This window comes from Callospermophilus lateralis, chromosome 19 (assembly GCF_048772815.1).
Source record: "Callospermophilus lateralis isolate mCalLat2 chromosome 19, mCalLat2.hap1, whole genome shotgun sequence".
NCBI lineage: Eukaryota > Metazoa > Chordata > Mammalia > Rodentia > Sciuridae > Callospermophilus > Callospermophilus lateralis.
The window spans coordinates 22,290,040-22,305,009 of NC_135323.1; the positions used below are offsets into that span (position 1 = coordinate 22,290,040).

Sequence of the window (14,970 nt, forward strand, 5' to 3'; positions counted from 1 at the left end):
ATTCATTAGCAAAAGGAGAATCAGTCTATACCAACAAAGGAATCAAAAATGTTTCTTATTTTTGTTGAGTTGAATATTTGACTCTAACACTTTTCTACATATAAAACATAAGTTCCTTAAAAATTCTTCATAATTGTATTATAAAAGAATTTAGTATGTCTTAAGTACTTAATTTGACATTCAACTGTAGTAGCCATATGTTGTTTGATTTTCTTATGAGCACCATGATGGAAACACTCAAATTAATTTGAGAAAAACTGGAAGAAAAATCAGTTTTTGCCCTCCCACATGTAGGTTGCTGCCTCAGCATCCACCCATAAGAGAACATGCACTGTCCTGGTTATAAATTATTCCAGTTTAACATACTGTGCCCTAATTTCATCCAACTCGCTGCCAGTGACAGGATTTAATTATATATGCATTTTTATCTATCTGTATTTATCCTGTCACATGTCATTGGCACCCAAGTTGTTTCCATGTCTTAGCACTTGTGAGATCATAAGGTAGCTCTATTTTTACTATATCTGAGGTACTGAGGATTAAACCAGAGGCCTTGCACCTGCTAAGCAAGCACTCTACCCCTGAGCGATAGCCTCAGCCCCCTTCTTTAAAAACATTTGAGACAGAGTCTCACCAAGTATCCCAGGCTGGTCTCAAATTTGCCAACCTGCTGCCTCAGCCTCCCAGATCACTGGGTTTACAGGCATGCACCACCATGCCTGGTCTTCCAGTCCAGTTTTTGTTTTTATGTTGGTGTTTGGTGTTTGTTTGTTTGTTTATTTGAGACAGGGCCTGGCTAACTTGCCCACACTGGCCTTGAACTCACTCCTGCCTCAGCAGTGGCTGGGATTACAGCTATGGGCAGCCCTGCCCAGCTAGTTTTGGTTTTATGAGGACCTTCCTCACCGGTTCTATAGTAGATGCAAGAATTCAAATGCCCACCAACAGTATATGAATTACTTTTTCCTCACATTTACAACATCATTTGTTATTTTTTGTTTTTTAGAAAATTGGCACTCTAACTAGGCTAATATGATATCTCATTGTAGTTTTGATCTGCATTTCCTTGAAAATATATAGTATAGCTAATTTACTGAGCATTTTTATATACTCATTGGCCATTTGTGTTTATTCTGAGAAGTGTCTGCTCAGCATGCCCACCTTTTACCTAGGTTGCTTTTCTGAGTTATTCATGTGGTTACTCACCATATCAAATCAGTCGCTGGCGAGATTGTCTTCACTCTGGGTTGTTTTCTTGCTGTGTGATAGCCTCAGTGTTTGAGGTCAGCCTGTCAGTCTGCTTCTTGTTTCCTGTGCTTATGGAGACATGTTAAGGAGACCCCAAGCTCCACCAAATGTCAGGACATTTTCTCTTTTTTTTGTGGGTTTCCAGAGATTAGGTCTTGTGTCAGGGTGTTTTGTCTCTTATGAGTTGGTTTCACCTAGGGCTGGAGGGGTCCAGCTTCACTGATAAGTGAAACTTTGTGCTGTTTTGAAATTGGAAAATATGAGTCTCCTATTTCTGCTCATTTTAAAGATTGTATTGGCTGCTCAGGGTCCTTAACTTCCATATGAATTTTAGAATCACTGAATATTTGCAAAGACTAATGGTGGGGATTTTGGTAAGGTTTGCATTGATGCATGGGTAAGCATGGGGTTTTTCACTTAACCACATAAAATCATTTTGTCCATGAATATGGACAAGATTTTTTTTGGTGGGGGGGTTATGAGGGATTGAACTCAGGGGCACTCAATCACTGAGCCACATCCCCATCCCTATTTTGTATTTTATTTAGAGATAGGATCTCACTGAGTTGCTTAGCACCTCACTTTTTGCTGAGGCTGGCATTGAATTCTCCTACCTCAGCCTCTCAAACTGCTGGGATTACAGGCATGTTTTCTTCTGGTGAGGATTTTCAGTGTGGTAGGCTCATACTTGCTTATTACTAAGTATTTAATTTTTGATATTGCCATGCATAGAGTAGTCTCCCTAATTCACTTCCAAATATTCATGGCTAATGTCCAGGAAATGGACTGATTTTGTATGTTGGTTTTGTATCCTTCAATCATGCTGTATTGTTTTATCTAATGGTTCTTTTGTAGCTTGCTTAAAATTGTGTGCACTCTGCACAAAAAGCCATATTATGAGCTAACAGAATTTCACTTCTTCTTATCTAAATGTCTTATTGTGTCTTTGATTACCAACTTAGTCTTTTTACCTATTATAAGTGTCTTCAGAATTTTATTTGTTTGTTTATTTACTTTGGTACTTGTAGTTTTTACATCATCTTAGCAGATTGGCCATGGTCTTGACATATGGTACCCTTTTCATCATGAAATGGTTTTTATCTGATATTTTCTTGGCCATTCCATGTGTCTTTTGGTTGCTATTTTTATGTAGTATTTTCCTTTCTCAACTTATTAGTGTTTATGGATCTAAAGAAAATCTCTTATACACAGCTGGGACACATGTGTGGGGCTAGAGTGTACAAATTTCTCCTTTACTTTTGAAGGACAGTTTTGTCAGGTATAAAATTTTGAGTTGATATCAAGTTTTTTTTTTCCTCTAAGCAATTTAAATGTCATCTCACTGCCTGAAAAGATGGAGCTTTCATGAATTCTGAACAGAAATCACAAATATTGGAGGCTGTCTGGTGTGTGATGAATTCTTTTCTATTCCTGCTTTTGAGATTCCCTTTTTGTCTTTCAACCACTTGACTTTGGTAATCCCCCTTACCCATGGTTTCAATATCTGAGGTTTCAGTTAACTATAGCCAATTCCAGAAATGATTTGCAAGTTTTAATTTGCACACTGTTTTGAATAGGTCAATGAAGTAAGTCTTCCACCATCTCCCACTGTCCCACCTGGGACATGATCTCCCCTTGGTCCAGGATTCCAGTGTGTGCACTACCTGCCTGCTGGCTTGTTTCTAAGGTACTTGTTTCCTTAAACATTGACACTACTGAGTTGTCTGAAGTAAACCATTAAGCCCACTTTATTCTATTGATGTAATGGAGCTTCTAGATAGAAGAGCACATCTATTTAAACACACACACACACACACACACACACACACACACACACACACATTATGTCTTTCCTACTTTGACCACCGGCAGTAAAGACATGGATGTTCTGAATGAACTGCCTCCTTCTACTCAGTGTGGGCTGTGGTTAATTAAGCCCACTTCTTACTATGCAGAGTCTTTCTGTATATTCCAGTTACCTACATGTTCCCTAAAATTTTTGATGCAGTTTGAAGGAGGCAAAAATCTGCATGTGAAGTCAAAAGCAATAGGGCTGTTCTTCACATTGAAGTAGCATGTGGTTACTTTTACACTGACTTTGATCCCACATGATTTCTTTTCTCAGTCTTATTTTGACATCATAAACTCCGGGGGGGGGGGGGCATTTCCAAAATGTAGTTTTTAGAACCTGCATTGTAAGATCAATTTTGAATTTTTAAAGTTAGTAGTTATTGAAATTGAACACTAAGTGGCACCCAACTATCTCAACATTGGAAATATTAATAGATTTTTTCAATAGAAAAAAATAGAAATTTCCCAAATAGAAAAAGATTGCTTTGATAATATGTATGCAGAATAAAAGTGCATTTTATTTTTAGAAGTCATATACAATCTACAATTTGAATGCTTTATTAACACTTAAAATTAAGTAAGATAAATTAAGTAAGTTAAGTAAGATAAATTAAGATTTAAATTCATAACAACTTATACAAATTAAGACGTTTTCAACCTACTCCTAAGCTGGGGAAAGCAGAGGGGAAAACAAACATTTTTATTTGTTCTTTTTAGTTATACATAACACAGAATCCATTCTGATATAATTATATAAGCATGGAATATATCTTATTCTAATTCAACCTCATTCTTGCAGATGTACATGATGGTGAGATTCATATATTCTTATAGGTACATAGAAAAATTATTTCAGATTCATTCCACTGTCTTTCCTTTACCCATCCCCCATCCTTTCCCTTCATTCCCCTTTGTCTAAGCTACTGAATATCTATTCTCCATCCCTCTTTACTCTAGGTTAGCTTCCATATATCAGCAAAACCATTGGACCTTTGGTTTTTTTGAACTGGCTTATTTCACTTAGCATGATAGTTTTTGTCCATTTACTGGAAAATGTCTTAAGTCATTCTTCTTTATGGATGAGTAATATTCCATTCCATTGTGTGTGTGTGTGTGTGTGTGTGTATGTGTGTGTGTATGTGTGTATGCGTGTGTGTGTGTATGCGCGCGCGCGCGTGTGTGTGTGTATATATATATATATATATATATATATACACATACACATATATACTGATTTTCTTTATCCATTCATCTGTTGAAGGGCACCTAGGTTGGCTCCATAACTTGGCTATTGTAAACTAAACTACTATAAACATTGATGTGGCCACATCACTAGAATATGCTGATTTTAAAACTTTTGGATATATGCTGAGGAGTGAGATAGCTGCGTCAAATGGTGGTTCCAATCCTAGTTTTCTGAGGAATCTCCATACTACTTTCCAGAGTGGTTGCACCAATTTGCAGTCCCACCATCAATGTACGAATGAACCTTTTACCAAAATCCTTGCCAACACTTATTGTTCCTTGGTAATTGCCATTCTGACTGGAGTGAGATGGAATCTCAGTGTAGTTTTAATTTGCATTTCTCTAATTGCTAGAGATGGTGAACATTTTTTCATAGATTTGTTGATCATTCATATTTCTTCCTTTGAGAAGGGTCTGCTCAGTTCCTTTGCCCATTTATCGATTGGGTTATTTGGAAAAACAGACTTAATGAAAACATGGTCTCCCGTTTCTGAATGGAAGAGCTACAGCTGAAAAACATAATAAAGAAAAATCATGCTGCAGAGTAAAGAATAATAGTAATAAATAAAGAAGATCTAATGCTAAAACTCCTCAGCTTGTTCCATAGGAAATAGGAAAGGATGGAGCACTTCCAAATTCACCCTAGAAAGCCAGTATCATCTTCATACCAAAATCATATGTGCACACATCAAAGAAAGAAAACTACAGACCAATATCTCTGATGAACTTAATAAAACATTATAAATCATATTCAACAACATATTAGAAGATTGTACATCAGGACAAACTTGGATAGTTTAACATAATCAAATCAATAAATATAAACAACCCCATAAATAGAATCAAGGACAAAAATTGAACAGACATTTCAATAGAGACAGAGAAAGTCTGGAAAAATTTAACACCCTTATGTAATAAAAAATGGAAGAACAAGGAACAGAAGTAACTTACTACAACATCATAATGGCTATATATGAAAAACCGAAAGCTAACCTCATAGTAAGTGGGAGGGGGGACCAAAAGCATTTCCTTTAAAATCTGGAACAAGACAAGGATGTCCTCTCTCACCACTTCTATTTAATGTGGTACTGAAAATTCTAGCCAGAGCAATTAGGTAGGAGAAAGAAACAAAAGTGATAAAAATAGGAAAATAAGAAGTCAAATTATCACTCTTCAGATGATACTATCCTATGCTTAGAAGATCCAAAAATTCTACCAGAAGACTACTGGAGATAATAAATTCAGCAAAGTAGCAGGTTACAAAAATCAACATACAAAAACCCAAAGCTGGGCTGGGGTTGCGGCTCAGTGGTAGAGCGTTCACCTAGCACATGTGAGGCACTGGGTTCAATCCTCAGCACCACATAAAAATAAATAAAGTTATTTTTTTTAAAAAAAGCGTTTCTATATACCAGTAATAAATATACAGAGAAAGAAATCAGGAAAACAATCACATTCACCGTAGCCTCAAAAATAAAATAAAATACCTAGGAATAAATCTATCCCAGGAGATGAATGACCTCTCCATGAAATCTTTAGATAGAACATTGAAAAAAGAAATTGAAGAAGACACAAGATGTAAAGACCTCCCATCTTCATGGATAAGCAGAATTCATATCGTTAAGATGGCCATCCTACCTAAAGGAATATACAGATTGAACACAATCCCCATCAAAATACCAATGATATTCTTCACAGGGCTTTGAGGCAGAGAAAGTCCCAAAATTCATTTGGAAGAATAAAAGACCCAGAATAGCCAAAGCAATTCTAAGCTAAAAAAGCAATGGTGGAAGTATCACAATACCTGACTTCCAATTACACTACAGAGCTATAGTAACAAAAACTGCATGGTACTGGCATAAAAACAGACAGATAAGCAAATGGTGCTGAACAGAAGGCACAGACCAATATAGTCATCTGATTCCTGACAAAGATGCCAAAAACAAACACTGGAGAAAAGGCATCCTTTTAAACAAATGGCACTGAGAAAATTCGTTATCCATATGTAAAAGAATGAAACTAGATCCCTACCTCTTACCCTGCACAGAAGTCAACTCAAAGTGGATCAAAGAGCTAGGAATTAGACTAGAAACCCTGAAACAGCTAGAAGAAAATGTAGACTCAACACGTCAACTTGTCAGCACAAGCACCAACTTCCTTAAGCCCCTAAAGCTCAAGACATAAAATCAAGAATCAATAAGTGGAAGAGCATCAAATTTAATAGATTCTGCACAGCAAAGAATACAAGACATGAAGAGACACCTGCAGAATGGGAGATCTTACCACCTGCTCCACTGCCAGAGAATCAATATACAGAACATATAAAGAACTCAAAAAGTTCAACACCAAAAGTAAAACAGCCCAATAATAAATGGATAAAAACAACACTCCAATATACAGGCACAAGCAATAACTTTCTCAATGACACCTAAAACTCAGGAAATAATGCCATAGTTAATAATGGGATGGCATCAAAGTAAGAAGATTTTATACAAGAAAGGAATCCAGAAGGTGAAGAGAGAACTTATAAAATGGGACAAAAAAATCTTTGCTAACTACTCTTATAATAGAGGATTAATACTTATAATATACAAAGCACCCAAAAAACTTAACGATAAAAAAAATAACCCAATTAATAAATGGGCAAATGAACTAAGCAGACACTTCTCAAAAGAAGAAATACAAAGGACTGGGATTGTAGCTCAATGGTAGAGCATTTGCCTAGCATATGTGAGGCACTGGGTTTGATTCTCAGCACCACATAAATAAATAAATAATAATAAATATAATTTTTTTAAAAAAAGAAGAAATACAAATTGCCAACATATACATGAAAACATGTTCAGCATCTCTAGCAATCAGGGAAATGCAAATCAAAACTGCATTGAGATTTCATCTCACTTCCGTCAAAATGGCAATTATCAAGAATACAAATAATAGTAAATTCTGGTGAGGATGCAGGGGAAAAGACTGCAAATTAGTACCACCATTCTGGAAAGCAGTATGGAAATTCCTCAAAAGATTAAGGATGGAACCATCCTATGACCCAACTATCCTACTCCTTGGCATTTATTCCAAAGAACTAAAATCAGCATGCTTTATGGTGATACAGCTACCACAATGTTTATAACAGCACAATTCATGGTATCCAAGTTATGGAACCAGTCTAGAGGCCCAGCAACAGATGAATGGATAAAAAAAAAATGTGGCATATATACACAATGGAGTTCTACTCAGCCATTAAGAAGAATTTGCTACTAAAAGGATGGAACTGGAGAACATCATGCTGAGGTTAAGTGAGCCAGACTCAGAAAGCCAAGGATCAAATATTTTCTCTCATATGCAGAAGCTAGAATGAAGTCAGGGGGGAGGTGGTGGGCATTCTATGGCAATAAAAGAGAGATCAGTTGAGCAGAGGAAAGGGACAAAGCGGGAGGAACGAGGGAGGAGGAAGGGGAGGAACAGTGGAGAGGAATCAACGGAACTTGCTGTGTACATTGGGTGTATATACCACAGTAAATTTCACCTCTGTGTTTATGTATAAGACACCAATTTTTTAAAAAAATATATGTAAATAGAAAGAAGCTCAATACAGTACAGGATGAGGAACAGGGGGAAGGAAGAGAGGAGAGAGAGAGGGTAAGTACTCAGGACTGAATTGGAGATTATATTTCATGCTTGTATGATTATGCCAAAATGAACCCCAATGTTATGTTTGACCACAATGCACTAATAAATACAAAAGAAAAAACAAAAATTTAGAAATTGGCAATGATCTGATTGACATTTCTCAAAATAGGAAATGCAAATAGCCATAGGTACATGACAAACAAAATGTTCAAAATCACTAATCAATGGGGAAATTCAAAACCACAGTGAATTATCACAGTTTAAAAAAAAAGGCTCTTACCCAAAAAGACTAAAAATTAGAAATGCTACTGGAGACGAGGAGATAATGGAACTTTTGTACACTGTTGGTGGGAATGTAAATTAGTATAGCCACTATGGTTTTCTTAAATAAGTAAAAATGGAGCTGACACATTATCCAGCCATCTCACTACTGGCCACATCCTCAAAGACACCTGCTCTCCTGCTTACTGCAGCCCCAGCCCAGCAGCTAGGAAGTGCCCACCAGCCAGGGAGTAAACACAGAAAACGAGACTGGTCGACATAATGGAGTGCTCTGGAGCCATGAAAATCGTGACATGGCTGGACCTGGAGATGACTGCATTACGTGGGATAAGCAGGCACAGAAGGGCAGGAGCCACATGCCACTGACACATGGGACTTGAAACAGCTGGTCTCACAAAAGTTGAGAGAAACGTGGTTTCCAGAAGTGGGGACTGGGGAAAGGCTGCTCAGCGAGCACAAGAGTGCAGTTAGACAAAGTAGGGAGTCTGATGCACTTTGCACAGCAAGGACCTAGCCAACAACGATGGCCTGTATTTCTCAGAGAGTTGGAGGAAAGGGCTAGGAAGGTCTTCAGCACAAGGAAGTGCTAAGTATATGAGGAGATCTACATTTTTACCCTGTAAACACCACACAAGGTCAATGTGTTGAACCATCACTTTACTGAAGCAGTGTGTACAACTTGTGTTTTCATGTACCAGCTAAAATTCGTTTATTAAAAAGTTAAATAGATCCAGGTGCAGTGGTACATGCCTGTAATCCCAGTGGTTCAGGAGGCTGAGGCAGGAGGATCACAAGTTCAAGGCCATCCTCAGCAATTTAGTGAGGCCCTCTCTCAAAATAAAGAATAAAAGGGGTTGGAGATGTGATTCAGATGTTAAGCACCTCTGGGTTCAATCCTCAGTACAAAAAAAAGAAAAAGTTAAATAGATGGACTCACTCTCAAGGACACCTAAATACACAAAGCTCTCTGGGCAAGTGAGACACATTTTATTATAATTTTGGTCTGCACATCACTTTGCATTTTCTACCCAATTCATAAAACCAATACATGAGGAGCATTGGTGTGTGTCTTACCAGGTACCAATGAACAGAGAGATAATGTGTTGTATCAATGACTTTAAAGAGGTAGTTTGGGTACGTTGACATCAATTCACATTTGACTGTTATAATTTCATGATGTCACCTGAAATACCAACAGCAGCCAAAAAGAAAATAAAGAGTAGACATACAAGGAAATACTAATGGAAACAAAACATCACTACAAAAAAAAACTCAGCCCACAATAAGGCAATATGTGAGGACGTTAATGAAAAAATAAAGAATTCTCACATTAAATCTTTCTGGGCTACATAATTTTGGAAACTGTTTTAAATAAAGCCAAGCAAAGTCGTGGTTTGGTCATATAGTAAAAAGTTATATAGGAAACTAACTGTATTTTTTTAATTGTGGAAAGAGCAAAAATAAACTATGATTTGGTGATTTATACTTTGAGAAAACCAATGAAAAAAATTACGGTTTATTTTAGGGTGAATACTTTTTGCTATAATAAAACTGGATTCTTCCATTATTACCTTAAAAGTCCATTCTTAACTATAGAGGAGCAATAATTTTTACAAGGTTAATTTTATTGTTTTTGGCTATGACATAACATTGGTGAGTCTGATTTTAATAACATTTGATTAAGATGAAAGAAAGAGAATACAAGTCTTTCAGCAATACAACACACAAGCATGTTGAAAAGCATTAACAAGTTACATTGTGTCTTCTGAAATTCACGTACCAAATTAGTTTGTGCGTATAATGTAGCTGATGTATTCTTGCAGCATTCATTTATTCAACTACTAATATCCACTGTGGGTCAGGAATCGTCTAAGCCCAGGAATGAAAACCTAAGTGAGCAAAACAAAGATCCTGTCCTTGCAGAGATTGCGCTAGAAAACCATATAGCAGACCCTTCCTCCCCCATTGTAAAACAATTAACAACATGCATATGTGAAGCTGACAGGGACCTGCCTTCCCATCCTCTGTTCTTCACAGAACAACACTATGCAGTGACGGTTTAATCAAAGATCATGTTTTTGGAAGTATTTTGAGACTATACTACAATATTCTGATATCCTAAAAATGCTATAATTAAAATGAATGCAGCAATAAAAGTTCAACAAAAGCAAACATTCCTCTGGAAAGGCTCTGTGTGCTAAACCAGATGTAGGTGGAGGGAACAGAGGGAAAGACCCTCGAAAGTTGTATTTTAATAGACTGAGCCATGGTGGAAGTCGGCCACACTCACATAAACTGATGGAAACATTTTAAATTCAGAAAATAAAGCACATAAGGCCAGAAGAAAGCTTTCACCAAAGGAAAAAAAAAATCTTACTTTCCATAATTTTGAACACTTTAGACTCAACTTACTGAAAATCTTCCAGGCATATATAACATCATCACCTAAATGGCACTCACGGCTGCCCATTGTACTGTCTCTAGATTTTGAACCTTTTATCCTAATATCAGTTTTACAGAGCTCTGACATGAAAGCACAAGGATTCCAACCAAAAGTCAATATCGTATCGTAATGAAAATTATCAGTAGAATTGATAAGGAAATGGGTTTCATTGTGACCTCTTTATAACATTTTATGCCTACCATTTCAAACGAAGCCCACAATTTCTACTGAGATGTGAATCTTAAGTCACTACTAGAGCCACAGCTATGGTTCTATGGTAAAAGAACCTCCTCCCCAAACCCACTCTATTTGTACTGTGCTGCCTACTTCTTTTTTCACTTGTGAACTGGTTCTGAGCGACACTGCTCATCTATGACACAGCACCTAACAAGGACTCCACGTTCGAGTGGAAGAAGCACACAGAGAGACAACCAGTGAGTTCTCAAGGCCAGAGCCGAAACCAGAGCTCACTGCCATGATTCAGCAGAGGGGACAGAGAGTGACAGAAGCCTGCACAGCTGGAAGGTAAAAAGACTACTTCTTACGCTCTTTGTCCTTCCTCATGTTGGCGCACAGCTGAGCCTGCACATTTTCAGAGGCAGCCTTTGTTTTACAGAAGTCGATGATTTCTTCTTCCAGTTTTCTTCTCTCTCCTTCAAGCTTTATTATCTCCTCTTGTTGAAATCTTTTAAGGTGCTCAAACTTGTCCTGCAGCTGTAAGACAAATATGCAGTCATGACCCAAATCCAAGTGTTACAGAACAGCTGAAAAACAGATTGTCTTTTCCTGAATATCAAACAATATTTAAAGATTCATTATATTTTCATGAGTTTTCATATGTGTAATTCTTTTTGTTGATTTTAAAACTGAATATGTTTTCACTAAACCAAGTGATACTATGGGGCTGGGGGTGTAGCTCAGTCAATATAGTACTTGCCCCTTCCAGCCCATGCACAGGCCCTGGGTTCCATCCCCAGCACCATTAAAAAAAAAAAAAAATTCTGTGAACAAAAATTTTTAAACATTTTCCTTTTTCCTAAGAAAGTACATGTTCTAACTCTTTTATTCCACAGGGTCTCTTTGAATGAAATTGCTAAATCTAGGCTCACAGTTTGCACAAAATCCTTGTAGTCTGCCAGGTGCAGTGGCACACACCTGAAATCCCAAAGGCTTGGGAGGTTAAGGCAAGAGGATCACAAGTTCAAAACCAGCCTCAGCAATAGTGAGGCGCTAAGCAACTCAGTAGACCCTGCTCTAAATAAAATACAAAATAGGGCTGAGGATGTGACTCAGTGGTTGAGGGCCCTGAATTCAATCCCCAGTACACAACAACAAAAAAAAAATCCTGCAATCCTAAAGCTAGCAAAACTCATTGCTGACAGAGGAAGGAGAGTGGGGCTCCATCCACTGCCCAGGTTCACCTGTGTGCGCACCAAAACCTCCACATTGCACATGAAGTGCCCCCCACAAGCAGGAGAGGGTGTGGGCTGCTGTGCAGAGCCAGAGCCAGTCCCCCAGGAAAGCAGGGCCACATGGACCCAGGCCAACCAAAAATGTCCAGAACCACCTCCCGAGGCAACAGAGGAAGATGGTCAGAGCATTGCAGCCAACCCTGTCCAGCCATGTTTCCACACATACCAGAAAGCTCCAAGGCACAGAGACTTCTGCCTGAACCAGAAGGGGAGGCAGCAACAGGACTGAGGACAGCACAGCCCCCCAGTGGCCACCATCCCTGAGGCCCACTGAGCAAGGCCCAGAACCCCCTGTGCATAAGCTGGGTAAGGAGGAGGACAGGGTAGCACCACAGTGACTAAGCTGATCCCAATGTGGGAGAACAAACAGACCCCCTCAGTGTGGTGCTGAGTGGCTGAGATGCTGCCTCTGGCCCAAGGCAGTAGGGGCCTGGACCGACCATGGCCTTGCAGCTGAAGTGCCTGAGGAAGCGCCCTATGGGCCTCAGCAGAAAGTATGTGCAGCTTCCCCACAGGTTTCTGTCCCACCTGTGTTCTTCTGAGTCCCCCTGCTTGGCTTCCTATGTCCCCTTTGATTTCCTAATTCTGTGTAATTTTAAGCATTTTTAAATTCAGTCATTAGATTTTTCTTTTTCCTTCTCTCATTTGCATACCTTCCCCTTCTCTTCTTTCATTCTTTTCTTGATTTTTTATATCCCACTTCCTCCTCTATTTTTTATAGAGTTTAACCCTAATTTTACTTTCTCTATTATCTAATTTTTAGCACATTCTATATAATCATTCCACTTTTCTTCTCTTTAATTAACAGAGTGGTAGAGATAATTTTAAATGCACTTTTAAAAATTTTTAAATAAGCTTTTACTGTACATTGACATATACTCTGCTTTGAAGCTATAGCTATTGCTGATGGTTATTCTCCCAAAGCAGAGCTGAGAATTGCACACAGCACTTTGAACAAGCTGAGTGGATGTGCTGAGGTTAAGATAAACCTCCAGTGGCAGGGCACATTTATGAGGAGAAAGGAGTTCATGAAAAAGACCATCATCTAACAATACTAAAGATATCCATCCCAACATAGAAGCAAATGTCAACATCAAAACACAGACAACATGAGAAAATAAGGTGATAAGATGACTCCAAAGTTCAAACTCCAAAACAATTAAATCCAGATATATCCAAGTTGAGGAAATTTTAGACAAAAAAAAATTTTTGATTGTTTAGCTTCCACATATCAGAGAAAACATTCAACCTTTGGTTTAGAGGGACCGGTTTATTTTACTTAGCTTGATAGTATCCAGTTCCATCCATTTACCAGCAAATGCCATTCTTCTTTAAGACTGAGTAACATTCCATTGCGTATATATAGCACATTTTGTTTATCCATTCACCTGTTGAAGGGCCTCTAAGTTGGCTCAATGGCCTAGCTATTGTGAATTGTGCTGCTATAAACATTGATGTGGCTAATGGCAGAAAGATCAATAGAGGAAAGGAGCAAGGGGTTGGGGAGGGGAAGGAGAGGTACTGGGGACTGATTTAGATCAAGATATATTTCTTTTTTATTGATTTTATTTTTTTAAATATATGACAACAGTGGAATGCATTACAATCCTTATTATACATATAGAGCACAATTTTTCATATCTCTGTATATAAAGTATGTTGCAAGATATATTTCATGCTTTTGTAATTATGTCCAAATGGATTCTATTGTCATGTACAACTAAAAGGACAGATAAAATGTAAATAAAGAAAAAATTTTAAAAGTTGATTGTTTAAATCATCTATGAATTGTTTTTTAAAGTCTAAGGATCAAACTAAAGGAAAAAAATACAGTATATAAAAAATCTGAATAATGAGGTAGATATTCTGGGCTGGGGCTGGGGCTCAGTGGTACAGCGCTTGTTTAGCATGTGTGAGGCACTGGGTTCAATTCGCAGCACCACAATTAAAAAAAAACTAAATAAACATAATAAAGGTATTGTGTCCATCTACAACTAAAAATATTTTTAAAAAGAGATAGCTATTCTAAAAAAGTTTTTAAAAAGCTAAATAGATGGACTCACTGTCAAGGGCATCTAAATACACAAGGCTCTCTGGGCAAGTGTGAAGCATTTCATCATGACTTTAGTCTGTACATCACTTGGCATTTTCTTGTTTGGTTTGTTTTTCTTTGTAGTGTTGGGGATCAAACCCAAGGCCTTGTGCATGCAAAGCAAGCCCTCTACCAACTGAGCCATATCCCCAACGCTCATTTTCTACCAAATTTATAAAACTGGGAGATGGGATAGGAGGAAAAGGACAGGGAGAGGGAGAGAAGGACCACCACAATTAGCAGCAGGAGGATAACAGCAGAAGAGCCCTGTGAGTTTCTGAAATCCACAGACACATCCCACAACTGCCTTTTCCTGGAATTGGCATTAGTTATCTTCAAAACTGCAACCCACGGGCACAGTGGTGCATGCCTGTAATCCCAGAATCTAAGGAGGGAGAGGCAGCAACTTGGTGAGGCCCTGAGCAACTTAGCAAGACCCTGTCTCAAAATAAAATATAAAAAAGGGCTGGGGGTTGGGGTTCCATGGTTAAATGCCCCTGGGTTCAATCTCTGGTACAAAAAAAAAAAACTGCAGCCCTTGACAGTAACTCACTGGTCACCAAAAACCTCAAAGTACCATTTGCTGTCTCACAACACATAGGCTCAAAGTGGCATGGTGTCATTGGTACAAATATGTCAAAATAGACTCTGCTGTCAGATATAACTAAAAAGAATAAAAACTATAAAAAAGAAAAAAAGACATGGGC

General features: G+C 38.0%; 1 protein-coding gene across 3 annotated transcripts in view; it reads right to left on the reverse strand.

Moving 5' to 3' along the window:
- Positions 1-11,233: 11,233 nt before the first annotated feature.
- The window catches only part of Septin14 (septin 14), a 34,404-nt gene continuing 30,667 nt past the window's right edge, over positions 11,234-14,970 (reverse strand). For 2 of the 3 annotated variants that reach the window (XM_076839917.2, XM_076839918.2), the window contains one exon: positions 11,234-11,413. In XM_076839917.2, coding sequence (XP_076696032.1) covers positions 11,234-11,413 — 180 coding nt within the window. The remainder of the gene's footprint in view (positions 11,414-14,970) is intronic. The other variant, XM_076839919.1, reaches the window with a different exon arrangement.